Source organism: Lonchura striata, chromosome 21, assembly GCF_046129695.1.
Source record: "Lonchura striata isolate bLonStr1 chromosome 21, bLonStr1.mat, whole genome shotgun sequence".
NCBI lineage: Eukaryota > Metazoa > Chordata > Aves > Passeriformes > Estrildidae > Lonchura > Lonchura striata.
This window is the reverse complement of record NC_134623.1, coordinates 1,275,748-1,299,380: the sequence shown is the minus strand read 5'-3', so window position 1 is coordinate 1,299,380 and position 23,633 is coordinate 1,275,748. Positions and strand designations below refer to the sequence as shown.

The 23,633-nt window shown below is 67.2% G+C and overlaps 5 protein-coding genes across 5 annotated transcripts; 3 read left to right on the top strand and 2 right to left on the bottom strand.

Moving 5' to 3' along the window:
- The first annotated feature begins 903 nt into the window (after positions 1–903).
- GADD45GIP1 (GADD45G interacting protein 1) lies at positions 904–3,077 on the top strand. The gene is made up of 2 exons (XM_077787664.1): positions 904–1,238; positions 2,616–3,077. The coding sequence occupies exons 1-2, from the start codon at positions 904–906 to the stop codon at positions 2,986–2,988; spliced, it is 708 nt and encodes a 235-aa protein (XP_077643790.1). The 3' UTR covers positions 2,989–3,077.
- On the bottom strand, positions 3,051–11,300 carry RAD23A (RAD23 nucleotide excision repair protein A). Its single transcript, XM_077787733.1, has 9 exons — positions 11,122–11,300; positions 8,565–8,726; positions 7,727–7,902; positions 6,902–6,957; positions 6,507–6,634; positions 5,823–5,898; positions 5,015–5,145; positions 4,277–4,432; positions 3,051–3,484 (listed from the first exon to the last, which is right to left on the bottom strand). Exons 1-9 carry the CDS (start codon positions 11,251–11,253, stop codon positions 3,371–3,373), a joined length of 1,131 nt encoding a protein of 376 aa, XP_077643859.1. The 5' UTR covers positions 11,254–11,300; the 3' UTR covers positions 3,051–3,370.
- Positions 11,301–11,704: 404 nt separating this feature from the next.
- Positions 11,705–15,218, bottom strand: CALR (calreticulin). Its single transcript, XM_021550361.3, has 9 exons — positions 15,064–15,218; positions 14,110–14,211; positions 13,817–14,020; positions 13,243–13,337; positions 12,930–13,139; positions 12,602–12,715; positions 12,369–12,512; positions 12,197–12,289; positions 11,705–11,990 (listed from the first exon to the last, which is right to left on the bottom strand). The coding sequence occupies exons 1-9, from the start codon at positions 15,158–15,160 to the stop codon at positions 11,811–11,813; spliced, it is 1,239 nt and encodes a 412-aa protein (XP_021406036.2). The 5' UTR covers positions 15,161–15,218; the 3' UTR covers positions 11,705–11,810.
- Positions 15,219–15,956: 738 nt separating this feature from the next.
- Positions 15,957–20,041, top strand: FARSA (phenylalanyl-tRNA synthetase subunit alpha). Its single transcript, XM_077787727.1, has 13 exons — positions 15,957–16,115; positions 16,195–16,332; positions 16,415–16,513; positions 16,855–16,967; positions 17,361–17,453; positions 17,723–17,851; positions 18,108–18,223; positions 18,574–18,658; positions 18,746–18,845; positions 19,121–19,289; positions 19,362–19,439; positions 19,611–19,725; positions 19,813–20,041. Exons 1-13 carry the CDS (start codon positions 15,966–15,968, stop codon positions 19,916–19,918), a joined length of 1,491 nt encoding a protein of 496 aa, XP_077643853.1. The 5' UTR covers positions 15,957–15,965; the 3' UTR covers positions 19,919–20,041.
- Positions 20,042–21,738: 1,697 nt separating this feature from the next.
- Positions 21,739–23,605, top strand: SYCE2 (synaptonemal complex central element protein 2). The gene is made up of 3 exons (XM_077787663.1): positions 21,739–21,845; positions 22,751–22,922; positions 23,411–23,605. The coding sequence occupies exons 1-3, from the start codon at positions 21,739–21,741 to the stop codon at positions 23,603–23,605; spliced, it is 474 nt and encodes a 157-aa protein (XP_077643789.1).
- Positions 23,606–23,633: the final 28 nt, after the last annotated feature.

The window sequence follows — 23,633 nt, the reverse complement described above, 5'->3', positions numbered from 1 at the left end:
CCCCCACTCCGGGGGAGGCCCAGGGAAGCTTTTGGGGCGATTTCGGGGGATTTTGGCTCAGCTCGGCGGCAGATTTTCGGCGGCTGCCGAGGCCTGGAAGCCATTAGGGCCGCCCCCCCCTCCGCGGGCCCCGGCGGCTCCCGCCAGCGCGGGCGGGCGGGGGGGCCCCGGCGGACCGGGGGGCCCCGCGAGGAGCGGCCCCGCCGCCGGCCGCCCCCCCGCGGTAACCGCGGGCCCCGCTCCCGTTACCCCCTCCCGCCGGGGGGGATCCCGGTGGTGTTGGTGCGGGGGTCCCGGTGATGGGCGGGGGTTCCCGGTGATGGGGGGCGACCGGGGGGCGGGCGGCGGGCACGGAGGGGTTAACGGCGCCCGGCGCTTGGCAGCGGCCCCGGGCTTGGCGGCGGCTGAAAAGGTTTGGGGGGGTTTGGGGGGGGTTTAGGGGGGTCCGCCCCCAGCCCAGCCCCCCCACCCCACGGGGAGGAGCCGAGGGTCGCTGGCAGCGCGCCCCCGGCCCCCCCCCGCTGCCGTTCCGGGGCGGCAGCTGCGCCCCGGAGGAGCCGCATTCCCCCGCGGGGGTCCCCCAAACCCTGCCGGGACCCCCGGGACGAGCCCCCGGTGCTCCCCGGTCCCACCGAGCCCCCCCGGACGCTGCTCTCCGAGACCCCCCCGGGCCCCCTCGGGGTCCCCTGAACTCCCCCGGGGCTGAGCCGCTCCCGGAAGGCCCCGGGACCTCCCGGGACCCCCCGGGACCCCCCGGGACCCGCCGGGACTCCCCGGGACCGTCGCCCTGGCTCCGCCCCCAGCCACGTGGCCACGCCCACTGACACGCCCCAGAACTGGCCCCGCCCCCACGGGATCCCCGCGCCTTCGGCCGCCTGACGTCACTTCCGGCGCGCGCCCAAGATGGCGGCGCCCTTGCGGCGGGCGCTGCTGGCGCTGGGCCCGGCCCGGGCCCGGCTCCCGGTGACGGTTCCGGTCCCGGCGCGGCCCTACCGGGCGGATCCGCTGCGCCGCCGCCCGGGCCCGGCCCCTGCCGATCCCGGAGACCTGCGGGCGGCCGCGCGGCGGTTCGGGCGGCTCGGGGAGGCGTCGGGGGTGGCGGCGGAGCGGCTCTGGCCGAGCCCGGAGCAGCTGCGGGAGGCGGAGGCGGAGGAGCGCGAGTGGGACCCGCCGCTCCGGGAGGTGGAGGCCCGGCTGGAGCAGCGGGAGCGGGAGGAGGCGCGGCGGAGAACGGAGAGGTGGGGCTGGAGCACCGGGAATGGACTGGGATGAACTGGGAGCACCGGGAGTGGGACTGCGATGAACTGGGAGCACCGGGAGTGGGACTGGGAGCACCGGGAGTGGCACTGGGATGAACTGGGAGCACCGGGAGTGGGACCGGGAGCCCCGGGAATGGGACTGGGAGCACCGGGCATGGGATGGGATAAACTGGGAGCACCGGGAGTGGGACTGGGATGAACTGGGAAGGGACTGGGATGAACTGGGAGCACTGGGCCCGTTAAGTCTGGCAAGGATCGCCAGGCGGTACCGGGAGAATCAGGCCGGGTTTGGGGCTGGGCTCCCGGTGTCCCGGTGCCGGTATCCCCGTTGCCATGTCCCGGTACCACCCCCACGTGTGCCGTGTCCCCGTGCTGGTATCCCTGTCCCGCTGTCCCTGTGCCATGTCCGGGTGCCATCCCCACGTGTGCCAGTGTCCCTGTACCGGTGTCCCAGTGCCAGTGACCCCATGCTGTGTCCTGGTGCTGTGTCCCGGTGCCACCCACGTGTGCCATGTCCTGCTGCTGGTATCCCCATACCGGTGTCCTGGTGCCAGTGTCCCGGTGCCATGTCCCTGTACCGGTGTCCCTGTGCTGTGTCCCAATACCGGTGTCCTGGTGCCATGTCCCCATACTGGTGTCCCTGTACTGGTGTCCCTGCACCGTGTCCCTGTGCCATGTCCCGGTACCGTGTTCCTGTACTGGTGTCCCTGCACCGTGTCCCGGTGCCGTATTCCGGTGCCATGTCCCCGTACCGGTGTCCCGGTGCCGTATTCCGGTGCCATGTCCCAGTGCTGGTGTCCCTGTACCAGTGTCTCTGTGCCGTGTCCCCGTACCGGTGTCCCAGTGCCACCCTCCCGTACCGGTGTCCCAGTGCCGGTGTCCCTGTGCCGTGTCCCCGTACCGGTGTCCCTGTGCCGTGTCCTGGTACCGGTGTCCCGGTGCCACCCACCCGTACCGGTGTCCCGGTGCCGGTGTCCCTGTGCCGTGTCCCGGTGCCGGTGTCCCTGTGCCACCCACCCGTACCAGTGTCCCGGTGCCGGTGTCCATGTGCCGTGTCCCGGTACCGTGTCCCTGTACTGGTGTCCCTGCACCGTGTCCCGGTGCCGTATTCCGGTGCCATGTCCCAGTGCCGGTGTCCCGGTGCCGATGTCCCTGTGCCGTGTCCCCATACTGGTGTCCCTGTGCCGTGTCCTGGTACCGGTGTCCCTGTGCCGTGTCCCGGTACCAGTGTCCCTGTGCCGTGTCCCGGTACCAGTGTCCTGGTGCCACCCACCCGTACCGGTGACGCGGTGCCGGTGTCCCTGTGCCGTGTCCCGGTACTGGTGTCCCGGTGCCACCCGCGCTTGCCCACCGCAGGCAGGAGCTGGTGGCGCGCAGCCTGGCGGCGATGCCGGCCCGCGTGGCCGCGTGGCGCCGGGAGCGCGAGGCGGCGCGGGAGCGGGCGCGGGCGGACGCGGCGCGGCGGCAGCGGCTGCTGGCCGAGGCGGGGCTGGGGGGGCTCCCGCGGCCCGGGACCCCCGCCCGCGCATCGGCCCGGGCCCAGGAGCTGCTGGACGAGCTGGAGCGGCAGCGGCGGCGTGAGGAGAAGCGGCGGCGGCGGCAGGAGCGCGAGGAGGCCGCCCGGAGCGCCCTGGCCGCGGCTGAGGCGGCGGCGGCCGCGCGGCCGCTCCCCGGGGCAGCCCCTGAGAGCGACGAGACCCCCCCCAAACCCACCGGGGCGACCTCCTGACCCCCCCCGGCCCGCCCGGTGATATCCCGTGACCCCCCCGCAGGGAAGGAGCCAGTCCGGAATGGGTTTAAAACTCTGCATTTAATCTCTTTGCCGCCACTTTTGGTTGTTCTGCGGCACCGCCCCCCTCCCCCACCCTCCCATCCCCGGGGCCTGACAGGGAGGGGGGGTCGGTTTTTGGGGAGGGGGAGGCCAGGAGAAAGCGGGTGCTGAGACCCCCCACCCCAGGGCAGCGAGGGGCTCCCCCTGCTCCCAGGGTGGGGGCAGGGCTGGGGGTGCCCTGGATCCATCCCAACCCCCCCCCACCATCCCCACACGGGCGTGGGGGGACCCCCCGGAGGCAGAAGGAGCCCCCCAGGGCGGGGGGAGGCCCGGGGGTCCCTCAGTCGTCGTCGAAGTTCTGGCTGAGCAGGAAATTGGCCGCCAGGTTCTCGTTCTTCTCGCAGGCGAAGTAGGCCTGGATCACCAGGCTCTCGGGAAAGCCCAGCGCCTTCAGCTGGGGGCGGGGGTCAGAGCGGGGCCCAGACCCCCAAAGTGGGGCTTGGACCCCCAAAGTGGGGCCTGGACCCCCAAAGTGGGGCTTGGACCCCCACAGCAGCCCCTGCACCCCCACAGCGGGGCCTGGACCCCCAAAGTGGGGCTTGGACCCCCACAACAGCCCCTGCACCCCCACAGCGGGGCCTGGACCCCCACAGCGGGGCCCGGACCCCCAAAGTGGGGCCTAGACCCCTAAAGTGGAGCCCGGACCCCCAGAGAGGGGCTTGGACCCCCAAAGTGGGGCCTGGACCCCCAAAGTGGGGCCTGGACCCCCAGAGCGGCCTCTGAGCCCGTTAACCCCGGGTCCCAACACCGTTAACTCTGAGCCTGACCCCACTAACCCCGGGCCCTGCTGATGCCATCTTCTGATCCTGTTAATCTTGGATCCCACTGCTGGCACCCTGTGATCCCATTAACCCTTCATCCCACTGATCCCATCTCCTGTCCCCATTAACCCTGGATCCCACTGGTGGCACCTCCTGACCCAATTAATTTTGGATCCCACTGACCCCATCTCCTGTCCCCATTAACCCTGGATCCCATTGATCCTATCTCCTGACCCCATTAATTTTGGATCCCACTGATCCCATCTCCTGTCCTCTTCCTTCATCCCACTGCTGCCACCTCCTACCCCCGCCTCCAACAACCCCATTTCCCATTAACCCCATTTCCCATCAGCGTTAATTAACACCGACTGCTAATCACGGCCCTGCCGTTCCTCCCCCCAAAACCCCAAAATCTCCCCGCTCACCCTCTCTATGGCTTCTTTCTCCTGCGGGGTCACCTGGATGTAATTCATCTGGGGGGACTCGTCCCCGATGGCGCCCACCTCCCCCTCCAGCTCGCCCAGCTCGCCCAGCGGCTCGTTCAGCATCTGGATGAACTGCTCCTGGTGCTGGCTGATTTGCTGCGGGGATTTTGGGGGGTCTGCTCAGCCCACGTGGGATTTTGGAGGGGAAAAAGGGCTGTGTGCTCAGCTCAGGTGGGGTTTTGGGGGAATAAAGGGTGTGTGCTCAGCTCAGGTGGGGTTTTGGGGGAATAAAGGGTGTGTGCTCAGCCCAGGTGGGGTTTTGGAGGGGAAAAAGGGCTGTGTGCTCAGCTCAGGTGGGGTTTTGGGGGGGAAAAAAGGGCTGTGTGCTCAGCTCAGGTGGGATTTTGGGGGGAAAAAAGGGCTGTGAACTCAGCCCAGGTGGGATTTTGGGCAGATCTTGGGGTGTGTGCTCAGACCAGGTGGGTCTGAGGGCATTTTGGGGGTACAGAGGCTGTGTGCTGAGCCCAGGTTGGGTCTAGGGGGATTCTGGGGTGTGTGCTCAGCCCAGGTGGGCTCTGGGGGGATTTTGGGGTGTGTGCTCAGCCCAGGTTGGCTCTGGGGAGATTTTGGGGTGTGTGCTCAGCCCAGGTTGGCTCTGGGGGGATTTTGGGGTGTGTGCTCAGCCCAGGTGGGCTCTGGAGGGATTTCGGGGGGTCTCTGGGGATTTTTGGGGGTTACCTGGAGCAGCTGGGGGTTCTCCTGGCCCAGCTGCTGCAGCAGCGCCGGGAGCAGCGCCGGGTTCTGCTGGATCACCTGGCGCATGTTCTGGAACTGCGGCTGCTCCCGCAGGAACTCCAGCGGGTTCTCACCTGGGGGCGGGGCAGGGTCAGGCCACGCCCATCTCACCTCCCACCACCACACCTGGATGGGGCGGGGCCGTGCAGACACCCTGCAGCATCGCAGGCCACGCCCCTAAATGGGTGTGGCTCACCTGGACCACACCCAAAAATGGGTGTGACGTAGGTACTGTAAAAACAGGTGTGGTTTATCTGGACCACACCCCAAAATAGGTGTGTTTTAGAGAACTTTAAAAAAGGGAGTGGCTTACCTGGACCACACCCAAAAATGGGTGTGACGTAGGTACTGTAAAAACAGGTGTGTCTTACCTGGACCACACCCCCCAAAAATGGGTGTGGCTTAGATACGGTAAAAACAAATGTGGTTTATCTGGACCACACCCAAAAATGGGTGTGACGTAGGTACTGTAAAAACAGGTGTGGTTTATCTGGACCACACCCCAAAAAGTGTACGTGGCTTAGAGCTTGTAAAAACAAATGTGGTTTATCTGGACCACACCCAAAAATGGGTGTGGCTTAAGCACCATGAAATGGGTGTGGTTTACCCCAGACCACACCCATAAATTAGCATAGTTCACCCAGAGGACACCTCCAATGATTACTGAGATAATTAACGAGTGCCCAGCTCCACCCAATGAGGGGGCGGAGCCTCGGAGGGTGTGGCCCCCCCACCCACCACGCCCACCGACCTTCGGGCGGGGGCTGCTCCGGGGGACGGGACTCCTGCACCGGGGGGCGCTCGGGCTCGGGGCTGCCGGGGATGCCCTGGGGGGGACGGGGGGGGTCAGCAGCACCCCCAGGACCCCCAGCCTGGACCCCCAAATGCAATTACTGCAGCTGGAACTCCCCTGAACCCCCACCCCAAACCCTGCAACCACCCCAGACCCTCCCCAAACCCCCTCTCACCCACCCCAAACCTTCCCAATCTTCCCCAAACCCCCCAAAAGCCACCCCAAACTCTCTGAATCCTCCCCAAACCCATCCCAAACCCCCTCCAAACTCTCCCCAAACCACCCTAACTCCCCCCAAACCCCCTCTCCCCCACCCCAAACCCTCCAACCAACCCCAGACCATCCCCAAAGCCCCCCAAAGCCACCCCAAACACCCTCTCCTCCACCCCAAACCCCCCGAACCCTCCCCAAACCGCCCCAACTCCCCCCAAACCCCCTGTTCCCCACCCCAAACCCCTCCAATCTTCCCCAAACCCACCTCAAACTACCCCAAATCCCCTCTCCCCCACCCCAAACACCCCCTGAACCCTCCCCAAACCACTCCAAAGCCCCCCAAAGCCACCCCAATCCCCCTCCAAACCACTCCAAAGCCCCCCAAAGCCACCCCAAACCCTCTCGAAGCCACCCCAAAGCCCCCCTCACCGTCAGCAGGTACTCCACGGCACGGTGGGGGTTGTTGTAGCTGGCCCTGAGCGCGGCCACCACGCGCTCCCGCTCGTAGCCCATGGACACGATCTCGGCCAGCATCGTCTCGTACTCCGAGCCCGTCACTGCGGGACCCCCGTCAGCGGGGAGGGACCCCCGGGGCCTCCCCCACCCCAAAACCGCCCAAAAAACATGTCCAGGTACTGCCCCGCCCCCCCAGCCCCAAACCCCTCCTTTTCTCGAAAGTGGGGCACCCCAAATGTTCTGTTTTTGTCTCACAGCGACGTCCCCAAATCTCAGCCCCCCCGTTACAGCCCCCTGTCCCCCCAAATCCCCCCAAGACCCCCCAACTCCCCCCATCCAGAACCCCCAAACTCCACCCCAGGACCCACCAAGGGTGGAGGCGGCGTCGGCCGAGCGCCCAGAGCTGCCCGGAGGGGGAACGGAGCTGCCGAGACAAGGGAGAAACAATCCAGGGGAGCCCCCAAACCCCTGTGACCCCCCCAAAACCCCTGTGACCCCCACCAAACCCCTGTGACCCCCCCCACCCCCTGCATCTGCCCCCAAAACTCTCCTGTCCCTCCCCCTTAAATGCCAAAGCAATGACCCCCACCCCTACAAATTTCCCCTCCTGTCCCTTAAATATACCCCAGACCCCCCAAAATCCTTTCCTGACCCCCCCAAACCCCTTCCTGACCCCCCAAACCTGTTCCTGCCCCCCCCCAAATCCTTTCCTGAGCCCCCAAATGCTTTCCTGACCCCCCCAAATCCTTTCCTAACCCCGCAAACCTCCCCCCAAACCCATTCCTGCCCCTCCAAACCATTCCTGAATTCCTGACCCCCCCAAATCCTTTCCTGACCCCCCACACCTCCCCTGAAACCCCTTCCTGCCCCCCAAACCCATTCCTGCCCCTCCCCAAATCCTTTCCTGACCCCCCCAAACCCCCTCCTGCACCCCCCAAACCCCTTCCCGACCCCCCAAACCCCCTCCTGCCCTCCCAAACCCTTTCCCGATCCCCCAAACCCCCACCTGCCCCCCCAAACCTCTCCCCAAACCCATTCCTGACCCCCCCAAATCCTTACCTAACCCCCCCAAACCCCTTCCTGCCCCCCCAACCCCATTCCCGACCCCCCAAACCTGCTCCTGCCCCCCCAAACCCCCTCCTGCACCCCCCAAACCCCCTCCTGCCCCCCCAAACCCTCTCCTGCCCCCTTACCCCGCCGCAGGCTCAGGCAGGGGCAGGGCAGGGGGGTCCTGGGCCGGGGTCTCCTCGCTGGGCGCGGCCGGGGGTGGGGGGGCGGCGTCGGCGGCCGGGGGGGGCCCCGGGGGGGCTGCGGGGGGCTCCGAGGGGGCTCCAGCCTCGGGGGCTGCCGAGCCCAGCGCCGACTTGGCCTGGGCAGGGGGAAAGGGGGGCTTGGGGATCCCCTGGGACCCCCACCCCACACTCTGGGGGAGCCCCGAGTCCCCCCAGAGCCACCTGAGACCTCCCCCCAAACGCCTCCCCCACCACCAAGGGCTTCGGGACCCCCAAATTCCTCCCCAGAAACCCCTCAGGGTTCCCCCAGACCCCACACAGGGACCCCAAATCCCTTCCCAGGACCCCTCAAACCCCACACAGGGACCCCAAAATTCCTCCCCAAAGACCCCTCAGGGTTCCCCCAAACGGCCCTGAGACCTCTCAGACACTCCAAACCCCACCCAGGGACCCCCAAATCCCTCCCCAGGACCCCTCAAACCCCACCCAAGGACCCCCAAATCCCTCCCCAGGACCCCTCAGGTCCCACACAGGGACCCCAAATCCCTCCCAGGGACCCCCAAATCCCTCCCAAGGACCCCTCAGGCTTCCCCCAAACAGCCCCCAGACCCCTCAGACCCTACACAGGGACCCCCAAATGGCTCCGGGTCCCCCCAAACGGCCCCCAGACTCAGACCCCACACAGGGACCCCCAAATCCCTCCCCAGGACCCCTCAGGCCCCACACAGGGACCCCCAAATGGTTCCGGGTCCCCCCAAACGGCCCCCAGACCCCTCAGGCCCCACCCAGGGCCCCCCACCTTGGTGACCATGACCACCACGAAGTTCTTCTCGTCGATGCGGTACTCGCGGATGGGGACGTCGTCGCTCAGGATCTTGCCGGCGTAGATGAGCTTCTGCCCGGCCACGGGGAACGCCTCGCTGCCCTTCTCGGCCTCGATCTTCTCCTTCAGCGCCCGCACCTGCGCCCCAAAAAATGGCACCCAAAACAGCTCCAGAAACAGCACCCCGAAACTGCTCCTGAAACGGCTCCCAAAACGGTACCATGAAACAGCTCCCCAAAATCTGCTCCTGAAACAGCTCCCAAAACGGTACCATGAAACAGCTCCCCAAAAACTGCTCCCGAAACGGCTCCCAAAACGGTACCATGAAACAGCTCCCCAAAATCTGCTCCCGAAAACGGCTCCCAAAATGGTACCAGGAAACAGCTCCCCAAAATCTGCTCCCGAAAACGGCTCCCAAAATGGTACCATGAAACAGCTCCCCAAAAACTGCTCCCGAAACGGCTCCCAAAACGGTACCATGAAACAGCTCCCCAAAATCTGCTCCCGAAAACGGCTCCCAAAATGGTACCAGGAAACAGCTCCCCAAAAACTGCTCCCGAAAACAGCTCCCAAAACGGTACCATGAAACAGCTCCCCAAAAACTGCTCTCGAAAACGGCTCCCCAAACGGTACCATGAAACAGCTCCCCAAAAACTGCTCCCGAAACAGCTCCCAAAACGGTACCATGAGACAGCTCCCCAAAATCTGCTCCCGAAACGGCTCCCAAAAATGGCATCCTGAAATGGTACCACGAAATGGCACCCCAAAAGTGCACCCTGAAGTGGCTCCCGAAACTGCACCCCGAAACGACATCCCAGGGGCTCCCAGAGCACCCCAAAACTGCACCCCGGGGGCTCAGGGCACCCTGAAACAGCTCCCCAAAACTGCACCCCGAAACTGCACCCTGAAATGGCACCTCGAAACTGCACCCCAGGGCCTCAGGGCTCCCCGAAACTGCACCCCGAAACTGCATCCCAAAACGGCTCCCAAAAACGGCACCCCGAAATGGCTCCCAAAATGGTACCACGAAACAACTCCCAAAAACAGCACCCCAAAACGGCTCCCAAAAACAGCACCCAAAACGGTACCACAAAACAGGTCCCAAAAACTTCACCCTGAAACAGATCCCAAAAACGGCTCCCAAAACGGTACCCTGAAACGGTCCCACAAAACGGCTCCCAAAAACTTCACCCCAAAACTGCATCCCAAAATGGCTCCCAAAAACGGCACCCTGAAACTGCACCCCGAAACGGCTCCCAAAAACAGCATCCCGAAACAGCACCCTGAAACTGCTCCCAAAAATAGCTCCCAAAAACGGCACCCTGAAACTGCTTCCAAAAACTGCACCCCAAAACAGCTCCCAAAAACGGCACCCCGAAATGGTACCACGAAACGGCTCCCAAACACTGCACCCCAAAAGGGCTCCCAAAACTGCACCCCAAAACTGCACTCCGGAGACTCAGGGCACCCTGAAACTGCTCCCAAGAACTGTACCCCAAAACGGCTCCCAAAACTGCATCCCGAAACGGTTCCCAGAACTGCACCCCAAAACAGCTCCCGAAACGGCTCCCAAAAACTGCTCCCCAAGAGGGCTCTCAAAACTGCACCCCAAAACTGCACCTCGGGGCCCCCCACAGGCTCAGGGCACCCCATAACCGCCCCCCAGGGGCTCAGGGCACCCCAAAACTGCACCCCAAAACTGCTCCCCAGGGGCTCAGGGCACCCCAAAAGGCTCCCCAAAACTGCACCCTGAAACAGCACCCCGGGGGCTCAGGGCACCCCAAAACTGCCCCCCCCAAGCCCCAAATATTGTGGAAGAAACGCCCCGAAAAAAATTGCCCTTCCCACGGGGGTCTAAGCTCCCCCAAAGTGGGGGGGTCTGGGGGCGAATAATAGCAGGGAGCCCCCCAAAAATAGGGGACACAGAGGCCCCCCCCCAGGGATGAGAACTGGGGGCACACGGAGCCCCCTCCCCAAAATGAGAACTAGAGGGACACGGAGCCCCCTCCCCAAAATGGGGATTGGGGGAACACGGAGCCCCCGCCCCAAAAAGAGAATTGAGAGAACATGGAGCCCCCTCCCCAAAATGAGAACTAGAGGGATACGGAGCCCCCTCCCCAAATGGGGATTGGAGGGACACGGAGCCCCCTCCCCAAAATGAGAGTTGGGGGCACACGGAGCCCCCTCCCCAAAATGAGAATTGAGGGAACACGAAGCCCCCTCCCCAAATTGGGGACTGGGGGCACATGGAGCTCCCCGGGTGCCGCCCCTCGCTCTCCTCACATCGGGGACACGCAGACCCCTCCCCAAAAAAGAGCCGAGACCCCCCCCCAGAACCGGGGGCGCACGGAGCCGCCCCTGCCGGTGCCATCCGCACCCGAACGGGCGGGGGGCACACGGGGCCGCCCCTCGGTGTCCCCCCGCACCTCAAGGAAGCCCCGGGAGGCTCCGGCCCCGCGGCGTGAGGGCTCGGGGGGGGATGTGGGGGGGGGCGGGCTCCGTGCCCATCCCCGGCCCCCGGGCGCGTCCTCACCGTCTCGTGCGGCTCCATGCGGATCTTGAAGGTTTGCTGCTGCAGCGTCTTGAGCGTGACGGTGACGGCCATGGCGGGACGGGCGCGGGGCGGCGGCGGCGGCTCCTCCCGGCGGCCCCACGACAACAACATGCAACTCACGCCGCCGCCATCTTAGAGGCGGCCCCGCCGCTTCCGCCGCGGCGCCGGAAGTGCGTCACGGCGCGCCCGCGCGCGCGCCACGCTCCCGCGGGGAAAAAAAAACGGGGCGGGGGCAATGGAGTTTCCGCTGTCACGTGACGCGGGAAAAACCCGCGCGGGTCTCGTTCCCGCCCCCGATCACGTGACGCGGCGCCGGCACAAAATGGCGGCGGCCACAACATGGCGCGGGCGGGGAACAAGGAGGAAACAACGAGGAGCGAAACGGCGGCGGGACCGTCGTTAATTTAATAGAAACCGGATCACGACACCCCCCGTACAGTCCCGTGCGACACCGCCGGTGCTTTCCCCACCCCTCCCACCCCTCTCCGATCCCTCCCCACCCCCGGCGCTGGTCCTGAGTCCTCGCCCCGCAGGGCGCCCGGTGCCGGTTCGGTGCCGGTTCGGTGCCGGCCGTGCCGGTTCGGTGCCGGCCGTGCCGGTTCGGTGCCGGCGCCCATAGAAAAGAGTCCAGGTCTCACAGAGACAGAACGGGGCCCGCCGCGGGGCCCTCACAGCTCGTCCCGCGGGGCCGCCTCCGCCTCCTCGGGCTCGGCCTCGGGCTCGTCCTCATCCTCCTCCTCCTCGTCGCCCTCATCATCCCCTTCCTCTTCCTTCTGCTGCTTCTCCTCCTCCTCCTGCTTCTTCCGCTGCTCCTCGTCCTGCTGCTCCTTCATCTTCCTCTCTGCGTCCTGCGGGAGGCGGCGGGGAGGTCACGGGGGTCGTGGGGGGCTCGTCCTCCCCGTACCTTGATGGCCCCCCAGGTCTCATTGGTGGCCCCCAGGACTCATCCCCTCGGTACCTTGGTGGCCCCCCAGGTCTCGTTGGTGGCCCCCTAGGTGTCATTGTCCCTCCCGCACCTTGGTGACCCCCCCAGGTCTCATTGTCCCCCCCTTACCTTGGTGGCCCCCCAGGTCTCGTTCCCGATCTCCTCCGCCAGTTTCTCGTCGTCCGTGATCAGGAAGTTGTCGAAGATGGTGCCTGACTTCACCTGTGGGCACGGGGCAGTCAGGGGGGGTCCTGCAGCTCCTGGGGACCCCCCGAGACCCCTCCTGGGGACCCCCCCTCACCTGCCAGAGGTCGAGGCCGATGACCCCGAAGCTGTCGTAGGAGTAGAGCAGGGGGTCGGGGCTGTACTCGGGGTTGTCGATCTCAGGGTGCACCCACTTGCCCTTGTAGTCGGGGTTGTCGATCTGCTGCGGCCTCCACTCGCCCTGGTGGGGGGCACAAGTTGGGGCTCAGAGGGGGCTCAGCCCCTCCCCCAGCAGCCCCCCAACACCGCAGCAGCCCCCCCAGGCCTCACCTTGTACTCGGGGTTCTGGATCACGGGGGGCTCCCACTCCCCGTCCATCTCCTCGTCCCAATCCTCCGGTTTCTTGGCGTCGGGGTCCGGGATGTGCTCGGGTTTGTCCCAGTCCTGCAAGGGGGGTGGGTTGGGGGGCTCAGGGGGCTGCTGTGGCTCCCCAGGACCACCCTCGCCTCCCCACCTCTCACCCAGTCCCCCCCATTCTCCCCCTAATCCTTCCAGGACCTTTTCACAACACCCCCCCAAATCTCCTGGAGACCCCCCAGGTTCCTCCCTAAAACCCCTCCAATCCCCCCCCAAAAGCCCCTCCAAGCCCCCTCCCCACCTCAGGTTTGGTGTCCTCGGGGTCATCGATCTTGGCCCGCTCATCCCAGTCCTCAGGTTTCTTGGCCTCGGGGTCTTTGATCTTTTTGGGGGGCAGGAAATCCCAATCCTCCTCCAGGCTCCCCGACTCCACGCGGGCGTTGTCGATCTTCACCTCGTAGGTGTTGTCCGGCCGCACCACCAGCGTGTACAGGTGGGTGAATTCGTCGTCCTGGGGGGCACAGGGGGGGCTCAGCAGGGCTGCAGACCCCCCCCCCGACCCTACACAGCAGGGGACAGCAGGACCCCCCACCCCCAAAAGCCCCCAGACCCACCTTGCAGCGAATGTCCTTATTGATCAGCACGTTCTTCCCTTTGTAGTTAAAAATCACGTGCACCTTCTTGGTGCCGGGGCCGCAGATGTCGGGGCCTGGCGAAACATGGAGAAAAATTAAATTTCACCATTTTAACAAAGATTTGTAGGCAAAAGTATATTTATTTACAGTGCTGTGGATGCATGTGGGGACTCATCACTTTTCAATGGACATGTGAACCCGTGGAACTCCTGATCCTTTTTTATAACCCTGACTAATTTCTACAAGCATAAAATTTAGTAATAGGCTCATACATATTTATTTTGCTGATTTCACGTTACGCTAAATATATTTCTATTTTATTACATTTTTTACTCTGTCTCACTGGGGCTGGGGGGGACACAGGGTCACGGAAAGGGGCTGAGGGGCAAAGGGGGGGCAATGGGGTCAGAGAAAGGGGCTGAGACCACCCTGGGGGGCTGGGGGGACATGGTGCTAGGGAAAAGACCACCCCAAGGGGGCTGGGGGGCGAGGGGGAGACTCAGGGTCAGGGAAAGGGGCTGAGACCACCCTGGGGGGCTTGGGGGACACCCACCAAACATGATGTTGTACTCGGAGTCGCCGTGCATGTCCTCCTGGCTGAGGCTGGCCGGGAAGAGCTTGACGTAGCCGCCGCCACAGTCGATGTTCTGCTCATGCTTGACAGTGAACTGCACCACCAGCGTCTTGTCGCGGTTGCTGAAGGGCTCGAAGCGCGACGACAGCGCGTAGAACCGGGCGTCCTGGCTCGTTTGGATCCCTGCGGGACGTGGGGCGTGGTTGGGGAAGGGGGAGAAAACCCCAGCCTCGAGGTCTTTCCCCCTCCGCCTGCCGTGCTCCCCGGCTCACCTTTGTCCTTCTCGGCGTCGCCGTAGAACTTGCCGGCGGTGAGGACGAAGCGGCCGTAGTCGGGTTTGTGCTTGGATTCCACCCACCGGCGGGTCCAGGCGTCTGTGAGGGGGCAGGATCAGCACCCCCAAAGCCCTCCTGCCCGCCCAGCTCAGGGCTTGGGGCAGGGTCTCTTTGCTGGATGGTTTTAGGCTCGCAGAGGAAAGCTGAGTCCCCCCACCCGCCAGGAACCCTCTCCATGTGGCTGCTGCGTTCCTCACGAGCCTTTTTCCTGCTCTTTTCTCTCTTGTCCACCTGCTCTGCTGAGGCTGAGCCCCCTCAGCCTGTCCCTCCAGTGACCCTTGCTGGCTCAGGGATTCCTCAGCAGCTTCGTCCTGCCTGCCCTGACTCCCACTCGCTGCCCACACCTGAGGAGTGGCTCCTGCACGCCCTGTCACCTCAGGGAGCAGCACGTTCCACATTCTCTGCCCTCACACAACACCCGAGGATCCCCTCCTCGTTTCCCTCAGAGACCACAGCAGAGTGCCCCCATTCTGTTCTGTTCCCCTCACAGAACACAGATCAGTCCCCCCCATTATTTCTTTAAAGAACACAGCGGGATCACTCCATTTTCCCCTCTCAGAACACGGTGAGGGGGGGGGCGGTCACTGAATTCTCTCCCTTCACAAAACACAACAGGCTCCCTCCTTTCTCGCCTTACAAGTCACACGGGGTGCTCCCATTCCCTCCCCTCACAGACCACAAGAGGATCCCCTAATTCTCCCTTCAGAAAAGACGGGAAGGTCTCTCCATTCTCTCCCCTCACAAGACACAAGAGGGCCCTCCCAGCCTCCTGCCTCCCCCTCAGACTCCCCTCAGACTCCCCAGGCACCGCCCCCCCTCAACCCCTTCACCTCAAAAGCCCCCCCCCCTCAGGCCCCGCCCTCAGCGACCCCCTCCCGGCCCCTCCCTCACCTCCATCCCCGAACTCCTCGCGGAAGAACTGGGTGGGGCCGGCGGCCGCCAGGAGGGCTCCGAACAGGACGGGGCCGAGGACGCCGAGGGGGCTCATGGCTGGCGGGGGAGGGGGTTTAGGAACACTCGCTCCGTCCGTCCCGGCCCGGCGCCGCCCGGCACTGCGGAGGGGGGAGGAGGTGCCGCCGCCTTTTATACTCCCGCCGCCCCTCGCCCTGCCTCCGCCGCCCTGCCATTGGCCCGAGGCCGCGCGCGGCCCTCTCCCATTGGCCGCCCGCCCGCCCGCCGCCGGCGACGGCGCCCCCGAACGTTGGCGTCCCAGATGGCCGCTTCCCATTGGCTGAGCGCGGTGGCCAATGAGGAGCGACCACGCGTTCGGAGGGAGACGCCCCCCCCCGCCCGCCTCGCTCTGGGGGTCACGTGGGGCGCGCGCTCTTAAAGGGACAGGCCCGGCAGCGGAGGTGGGAGGGAGGGAATTTAAGGGGAAATCGGGAATATGGGGAGGGAGCAAGGCGCACGCGGGGTAGGGCGGCCTCCTGCTCGCCTTTCCCTTCACACAGCGCCGCGACGCGGGGGTGATGTCATGGATTAAGTGGGGTCGCGGCAGGTGTGATCGCAAGGATGGTGGACCCGGGCCGGGGGCTGCTCTAAGGAACCCCTGGGCCATATCAGCCCGGCTGGGCTCCGCGGTGGACAGCGTGACGTCATTTTGCAACTTCCTGACGTCACTGCGCCCCCCCGCAGCCACCTGCGTGACCCCCCCACACGCGCACGCGCCACACCCAACATGGCGCCCACCACGCTCCGCACGGGGCTCTGCGCCACTCCCAAGATGGCGCCCGCAGCGAGGCGCTTTGCCGGCGCCGTACGGAACTTCCGGTTCTCCGGGCTCACTTCCGGCCATGGCGCCCAGCGTGGCGGAGCGACTGCTGCAGCGGCTGGGCCAGCCCGGCGCTGCCGCGGGGCTCTGCAGCCTCGAGGCCGCCGCCCAGCTCGGCGTCGACCACCAGGCGCTCGTGGGCGCCGTCAAGAGCCTGCAGGCGCTGGGCGAGGTGCGGCCGCCGCGGCGCGGGGGGAGCCCCGGGCGCCGGTACCGGGCGGTGCTGACCCCCCGCCCCGGTGCCGGTGCAGGTGATCGAGGCGGAGGCGAGGACGGCCACACGATGGGAGCTGAGCGCCGAGGGCGAGGAGGTGCTGCGGGACGGCAGCCCCGAGGTGCGGCTGTTCCGGAGCATCCCCGAGGAGGGGCTGCCGCAGGGCGAGGCCGTGGTGGGTACCGGGGGCACCGGGGCGGGGGGCGGTACCGGCACCGGCGGTCGTCGCGCTGCTCACGGCTGCTGTGTCCTCGCAGAAGCTGCCCGGGGGCTCCTTGGGCTTCAGCAAGGCCATGGCCAACAAGTGGGTGCGGCTGGATAAGGGAGCGGCCGGAGGCCCACGCGTGCTCCGCGCCGTGAGTGGCCCGGGGGAACGGGCGGGGGTCCCCGGGAGGCGGGAGTGCCCCGGGGAGGGGGCACGGAGGTCCCCGGGAGGCGGGAGTGGCCCAAGGTGGGGTGACTGGGGGTCACTGGGAGCAGGGGGTGCCTTGAGGAGGGGTCTGGGGGTCTCTGGTTGTCCTGAGGAGGGGTCTGGGGGTCTCTGATTCCCGGGGATGTCCCGCGGGGGGCGGGGGGGATCCCTGGAAGCCGGGAGCAGGCTGGGGGTGAATGGGTGGGGGTCCTCGGGGGTGACAAACGGGGGTCCCTGGGGGTCAGGAGTATTTGGGGAGGGGTCTGCCAGCCCCGTGCCCCCCAGGTGCCCTCGGTGCAGGACACGGTGCAGGAGCACCTGGGCCAGGTGAGGGCCGGGGGCGCCCTGCCCGAGCGGGAGCGCGCCGAGCTCAAGAGGAGGAAGCTGCTCCTGGAAGTGTGAGTGGGGCAGAGCCAATTAATTACTTCCAAATTTCACAGTCTCACTCATTAATTAGATTAGGGGTTGTTGATTTATCAGTTTTCGTTTCTGTCCACGCTCTTTGAGCCTTTCGTTGTGCTTTTGTCAGGCTGGCAGTGTCCAGTCTAACAGGTTTTTGGGGCCTCACCGACCCCATTTTTAAACCTTTGTGGGTTTTTTTTTAACTGAAGTTTGTCACGGTTAACCCCAGCGAAATTAAAACCTCAGCGATCTAACAACCCAATTAAACTGTGTCAAACTCCTGCGGGCGAAGCATTAAATAAAAACGCCGTGAAGCCGACCTTTAATGAAATTAGCGCTAATTAACGAGGAGATGGGGGGTCACCGATGCTCTCACTGCCCTCCCCCAGGACCCTCAAATCCTACTGGATCCGCAAGGGCAGCGCCTTCAGCACGGAGGTGGCGCGGCCGGAGACGGAGCTGACCCCGGAGATGATCGCCACGTAGGCGACACCCATCCCTCCCCGAGCCTCCCCGACCCCCCAGGACCCTCCCCGACCTCCCAGGACCTTCCCTGACCTCCCAGGACCCTCCCTGACCCCCCAGGACCCTCCCTGACCCCTCCCAGGACCCTCCCTGAGCCCCAAGGACCTTCCCTGACCCCCCCAGGACCCTCCCTGACCCTCCAAGACCCTCCCTGAGCCCCCAGGACCCTCCTCGAGCCCCCAGGCCCCTCCCCAGCCCTGCAGTGACCCCCTGGCCCGTCCTGCAGGGGCTCCTGGCGCCAGCTGCCCTTCAAACCCTACAACTTCTCCTCGCTGGGGCTGCCCCCCGCCTGCGGCCACCTGCACCCCCTGCTCAAGGTGCGCTCGGAGCTGCGCCAGATCTTCCTGGAGATGGGGTGAGCGGAGGGCCGGGGGGCCTGATTCACCTGTGGGGGCTTCACCTGCAGCTCCTGGGGACCCCCCCTCAGACCCCAAAGCTGTCGGAGGAGTGGAGCAGGGAGGGGGTCGGGGCTGCGCTCGTCGTTGTCGATCTGCTGCGGCCTTGGGGGGCACAAATGGGGGTTCAGAGGGGGCCCCAGCCCCTTCCCCGGCAGCCCCCCAGGGCCTCACTTTGTGTACTCGGGGTTCTGGATCATGGGGGGGCCCCGCCAGGTTCACGGAGATGCCCACGAAGAATTTTGTGGAGAGCTCCTTCTGGAATTTCGACGCGCTCTTCCAGCCCCAGCAGCACCCGGCGCGTGACCAGCACGACACCTTCTTCCTGCTGGGTGGGTGCTGGGGGGCACGGGGACCTGCTGACCCCCCTGGGACCCCTCTGAACCCCCCAGCCCTGCCCCACACCCCTCTGATCCCCCACATCCCTCTGAACCCCCCTCAGCCCCCCAGCCCTGCCCCACACCCCTCTGATCCCCCACAGCCCCCCAGCCCTGCCCCACACCCCCCTGATCCCCCATACCCCTCTGACAAGCCCCCCACAGCCCCGCAACACTGCCCCACACCCCTCTGATCCCCCACATCCCTCTGATCCCCCAGACCCCTCTGACAAGCTCCCCTGAGCCCCCACAAACACCCCTCAAAGCCCTCCAGGCCCCCCCCCTCACCTTTTTGCCCCCCCCAGACCCCGCTGAAGCCCCCCAGTTGCCCCCTGGCTACTACTCCAAGGTGAAGAAGGTGCACTCGCAGGGAGGCTACGGCTCACAGGGGTGAGACCCCGACCCTGGGGGGCGATTCAGGGGGGTCCCGTGTGTGTCCCCCACCCCTCTGAAGCCCCTTTTTGGCCCCCCCCCCAGGTACAGGTATGAGTGGAAGGTGGAGGAGGCGCGGAAGAACCTGCTGAGGACCCACACCACGTCAGCCAGCGCCCGCGCCCTGTTCCAGCTGGCACGGCAGGTCTGGGGGCTTGGGGAGGGTCTGAGGGGCTTTGGGAGCCCAGGCAGGGTCTGGGGGGGTTCCCACGAGGGGGAACAGAGGGATTTTTTGGGGGGGATTAGTGGGTTTTGGGTGCGGGTGGGATTCGGGGGGCTCAGATCGGTTTAGGAGGCTCAGCGTTGTTGGGGGCTCAGGAAGCTCGGAGCAGCTTGAGGAGGATCAGAGCAGTTGTGGGGCAGTCTGGGGGTCCCAGCTGCCCCCCATCATCCCCGTGTATCTCCCCTCCCACACCCCAGGAGAAGTTCGCCCCCGTGAAATATTTCTCCATCGACCGCGTGTTCCGCAACGAGAGCCTGGACGCGACGCACTTGGCCGAGTTCCACCAGGTCGAGGGGCTGGTGGCCGACCGGGGGCTCACCCTGGGCCACCTCATGGGCATCCTCCGGCAGTTCTTCACCAAGCTGGGTACACGGGGGGCACTGGGGGGGACCCCTCGGACCCCCCGTGTGCCCCCCTGACCCCCCGTGTGCCCCCCAGGCATCTCCCAGCTGCGTTTCAAACCTGCCTACAACCCCTACACGGAGCCCAGCATGGAGGTGTTCAGCTACCACGAGGGTGAGGGGGGGTCCCCACTTGGAGCAGGGGGGTCTTGGGGGGGTTTTCTCTTAGAGCTGGGGGTCTGGGGATGACCTTGAGCTCCCCTGGAGCGGGGGGAGCGCTGTGGGGTTCTGATATGGGGAGGGGGTCTGTGGGTGCTGATCCTCGTCTGCCCCCCTCGCCCCCCAGGGCTGAAGAAGTGGGTGGAGGTGGGAAACTCGGGGGTCTTCCGCCCCGAGCTGCTGCTGCCCATGGGGCTCCCCGAGAACGTCTCCGTCATCGCCTGGGGGCTGTCGCTGGAGCGGTGAGTGGGGGGGTTCACCTGCGGGGGGGGACCCCAATGTGGGCCCATCCCACCCCCTGACCCCCCAAATCTCACCTTCCCCCCCAGACCCACCATGATCAAATACGGCATCAACAACATCCGGGAGCTGGTGGGGCACCGTGTCAACCTGCAGATGGTCTACGACAGCCCCATGTGCCGCCTGGACGTCTGACCCCGGGGGTCCCCTCCTTTTAGGGAGGGGTCCCGTCCCCGGGGCTCCCCTCCTTTTGGGGAGGGGTCCTGTCCCCGGGGGTCCCCACCCCCAATAAAGCCCGGTGTGTGCTGGGGAAGGGAACGCGTGGGGAGAGTTTATTGTCGCTTCATGGCCTCGCACGGTGCTGCGGGAGCTGCGATCTGCCCGGGACCCCCGAGACCGGCCCGGGACCCCCGAGACCGGCCCGGGACCCCCGAGACCGGTCCGGGACCCCCGGGACCGTCCGGCCCTTCCCGCCTCTGCCTTTTATTGCCCGGCGATTGGCCCTCGCAGGTGCCAATCATCCCCTGGGGACCCTTAACGCTCCAATCAGCAGCGCCGAGATGTGAATGGCGGGCGCCCATTGGGCGGCGGGGGTGCCCGCCCAGCAGGGCTGCGTGAGGACGGTCCGGTGAGGGGCGGCCGAGGGTCCGAGGTACGGCCGCGAACCGGCCCCGAGCCGGTCCGAGAGCGGCTTAGTGCCCCCGAACCGGCCCCGAGCCGGTCCGAGAGCGGCTTAGTGCCCCCGAACCGGCCCCGGGGCCCGGCCCGAGCCCGTCTTAGTGACCCCGAGCCGGTCCGAGCCCGGCTTAGTGCCCCGGAACCGGCCCCGGGTCCCGGCCCGAGCCCGGCTTAGTGCCCCGGAACCGGCCCCGGGTCCCGGCCCGAGCCCGGCTTAGTGACCCCGAACCGGCCCCGAGCCGGTCCGAGAGCGGCTTAGTGCCCCCGAGCCGGCCCCGGGACCCGGTCCGAGCCCCGGCCCGAGTCCGGCTTAGTGACCCCTGCCCAGCCCCGAACCGAACTCCGGCCCGGCCCCGGGACCCGGCCCGAGCCCGGCTTAGTGCCCCCGAACCGGCTCCGGGACCCGGCCTGAGCCGGGTTTAGTGCCCCCTAACCGGCCCGAGCCCGGTTTAGTACCCCCAGCCCGGTTCGGTGCCCCCAGCCCGGCTCAGTGCCCCCAGCCCGGCTCAGTGCCCCCAGCCCGGTTCGGTGCCCCCAGCCCGGCTCAGTGCCCCCAGCCCGGCTCAGTGCCCCCAGCCCGGTTCGGTGCCCCCAGCCCGGTTCGGTGCCCCCAGCCCGGCTCAGTGCCCCCAGCCCGGCTCAGTGCCCCCAGCCCGGTTCGGTGCCCCCAGCCCGGCTCAGTGCCCCCAGCCCGGTTCGGTGCCCCCAGCCCGGCTCGGTGCCCCCAGCCCGGCTCAGTGCCCCCAGCCAGTTCGGTGCCCCCAGCCCGGCTCGGTATCCCCCGCCCGGCTCAGGGCCCCCAGCCCGGCTCGGTACCCCCAGCCCGGCTCAGGGCCCCCAGCCCGGTTCGGTGCCCCCAGCCCGGCTCAGTACCCCCCGCCCGGCTCAGTGCCCCCAGCCCGGCTCAGTGCCCCCAGCCCGGCTCGGTATCCCCCGCCCGGCTCAGTGCCCCCAGCCCGGCTCAGTGCCCCCAGCCCGGCTCGGTATCCCCCGCCCGGCTCGGTGCCCCCAGCCCGGTTCGGTGCCCCCAGCCCGGTTCGGTGCCCCCAGCCCGGTTCGCTGCCCCCAGCCCGGTTTGGTGCCCCCAGCCCGGCTCGGTGCCCCCAGCCCGGCTCAGTGCCCCCAGCCCGGCTCAGTGCCCCCAGCCCGGTTTGGTGCCCCCAGCCCGGCTCAGGGCCCCCAGCCCGGTTCGGTGCCCCCGCCCGGCTCGGTATCCCCCGCCCGGCTCGGTGCCCCCCGCCCACCGCCGGAGCCCGTCCCGGGGCAGGGGCTGTCCCAGCCCCTTCGCAGCCGCCCCAGCCCGGGGGTCCTTCCCCTGCAGCCCCCCCGGGGCCGCGATGTCGCGGGAGGAGCCGGAGGGTCCCGAGCCGGAGGCGGCGGCGGGCGGGAGCCCCTTCCCGGCCGAGCCGGGTGGGGACGAGCCCCGCGGCGAGGAGCCGGACAGGTACCGACCCCACCCCGCGCCGCGGTTTCAAACGTGGAGAAAAAAGAGCAAGGACACCCCGGGCAGTGCGGGGAGGGGGTGCCACACGTGTCCCCACGAGTCACAACGTTAATTAGAGGGTAATTCTCAATTAACGGGAGTGGCAGGGCTCTCACAGGGCAGAGCCTGTCCCTGTCCCGGTGGTGTGGGACCCTGAGAGGGTGCACAGCCCTGATGGGGGGTGCCTGTCCCCGTGGATCCACGGCCCCGATGTCCCTCACCGTCACCATGGGGTCCCTGTCCCCGTGGGATCCACGGCCCCGATGTCCCCCGCCCTGTCACCATGGGGTCCCTGTCCCCGTGGGATCCACGGCCCCGATGTTCCTCGCCCTGTCACCATGGGGTCCCTGTCCCCGTGGGATCCACGGCCCCGATGTCCCCCGCCCTGTCACCATGGGGTCCCTGTCCCTGTGGGATCCACGGCCCCGATGTCCCCCGCCCTGTCCCCACACAGGGGGGTCCCTGTCCCTCTGTGATCCACCCTGTCCCCACGGGGTCTGTGCCCCTCACAGGGGTGACCCTGTCCCTGTGAACCATGGCCCTGATGTCCCTCACCCTGTCCCCATGGGGTCCATGTCCCTCACAGGGGGATCCCTGTGGGATCCACGGCCCTGATGGTGCAGGGATGTCCCTCACTCTGCCCCCATGGGGTCCCTGTCCCCGTGGGATCCACGGCCCCGATGTCCCTTGCCGTCACCATGGGGTCCCTGTCCCTGTGTGATCCACCCTGTCCCCACGGGGTCTGTGCCCCTCACAGGGGTGTCACTGTCCCTGTGTGATCCACGGCCCCGATGGGGGGTCCCTGTCCCCGTGGGGTCCATGGGCTGCCCCCCGCCCGTCCGTGAGGGTCCCGTGTTCCGGCCGAGGCCGTGCCCGGAGCCAGCGCTGGGTTCCCGCTCCTCGCTGTACTTCGCCTCGCTGGACGCCGCCGTGGAGGGGCTGCAGCAGCGGGTGCAGGACGTCCTCCGACGCCTCAACGGCGGCCGCGAAGAAGCGCACACGGAGCTGAGCGGCGTCAGGGACAGCATCCTGCTGAAGGTAGGCACGGAGGGGTCCCCTCCCTTCCTCCGGGGGCACGGGGAGTCGCGTTATTCCGCCCGGTTTGGCGGGACAAGGGAGGGCAAAGCCCGGGCGTGGAGGCAGCTGCGGAGCCCGGCCGGGGGAGCCCCCCGAGCCCCCGCGGGGGTGGTCGCAGCTGCCTCCGGCCCCGCTTCCAGCGGCCCCCGATGTCCCCCCTTGTCCCCACGCTGCCCGAGCGCCGGACCTCGCTCCCGCCGGGGGGGACCGGCCCGGGGGTGTCCCCAGGTCCCCGCGCAGATGGCGGCGCGGCCCGGCAGCTGCGGCCCGCGCCGACCCGGCGCTCGGTGGCCACCGCGACCGGCGCTGCGGCTACCGGGGCGCAGCTGGCGGCGGCCGGGCCAGGCCGGGAGCGGTGCCAGCGCGGGCGGGCGCAGCTGCCCCACCGGCCCCGGGGACGGCGGCCGTGCCAGCACCGGGACGAGCCGCGGCTACGCTCGCTCGGGCAGGTCTCGGAGCTGACGGAGCAGCTGGAGGAGCGGCTCTTCCACGGCTACGGCTTCCACAACGGGCTGATCCAGGAGAGGCTGCAGGCGCTCAGCGAGGTGCTGGAGCGCGTGGAGGGGGTGCAGGCGGAGCTGCGCCGCATTTGCTGCACCGTGGAGGCAGCTTATCAGGACCTCTGCCTGCAGCCCGAGGACTGAGGGCACCCCCAGACCGGAGCGAGACCCC

Bases quoted from the DNA above. Each gene is read 5' to 3' on its own strand.
- GADD45GIP1 (XM_077787664.1), top strand. From the start codon at position 904: ATGGCGGCGCCCTTGCGGCGGGCGCTGCTGGCGCTGGGCCCGGCCCGG. The intron at 1,239-2,615 runs GTGGGGCTGGAG...TGCCCACCGCAG, and splicing joins GCGCGGCGGAGAACGGAGAG to GCAGGAGCTGGTGGCGCGCA.
- RAD23A (XM_077787733.1), bottom strand. From the start codon at position 11,253: ATGTTGTTGTCGTGGGGCCGCCGGGAGGAGCCGCCGCCGCCGCCCCGC. The intron at 5,146-5,822 runs GTCGGTGGGCGT...CCCCGCCCCCAG, and splicing joins GGAGCAGCCCCCGCCCGAAG to GTGAGAACCCGCTGGAGTTC. The intron at 3,485-4,276 runs GTGAGCGGGGAG...CCCCGCCCCCAG, and splicing joins AGAAAGAAGCCATAGAGAGG to CTGAAGGCGCTGGGCTTTCC.
- CALR (XM_021550361.3), bottom strand. From the start codon at position 15,160: ATGAGCCCCCTCGGCGTCCTCGGCCCCGTCCTGTTCGGAGCCCTCCTG. The intron at 14,021-14,109 runs GTGAGCCGGGGA...CACGTCCCGCAG, and splicing joins CGACGCCGAGAAGGACAAAG to GGATCCAAACGAGCCAGGAC. The intron at 12,716-12,929 runs GTGGGGAGGGGG...CCCCCCTTGCAG, and splicing joins CCGAGGACACCAAACCTGAG to GACTGGGACAAACCCGAGCA.
- FARSA (XM_077787727.1), top strand. From the start codon at position 15,966: ATGGCGCCCAGCGTGGCGGAGCGACTGCTGCAGCGGCTGGGCCAGCCC. The intron at 19,440-19,610 runs GTGAGGGGGGGT...CTCGCCCCCCAG, and splicing joins GGTGTTCAGCTACCACGAGG to GGCTGAAGAAGTGGGTGGAG. The intron at 19,726-19,812 runs GTGAGTGGGGGG...CTTCCCCCCCAG, and splicing joins TGGGGGCTGTCGCTGGAGCG to ACCCACCATGATCAAATACG.
- SYCE2 (XM_077787663.1), top strand. From the start codon at position 21,739: ATGTCGCGGGAGGAGCCGGAGGGTCCCGAGCCGGAGGCGGCGGCGGGC. The intron at 21,846-22,750 runs GTACCGACCCCA...GTTCCGGCCGAG, and splicing joins CGCGGCGAGGAGCCGGACAG to GCCGTGCCCGGAGCCAGCGC. The intron at 22,923-23,410 runs GTAGGCACGGAG...TCGCTCGGGCAG, and splicing joins GGGACAGCATCCTGCTGAAG to GTCTCGGAGCTGACGGAGCA.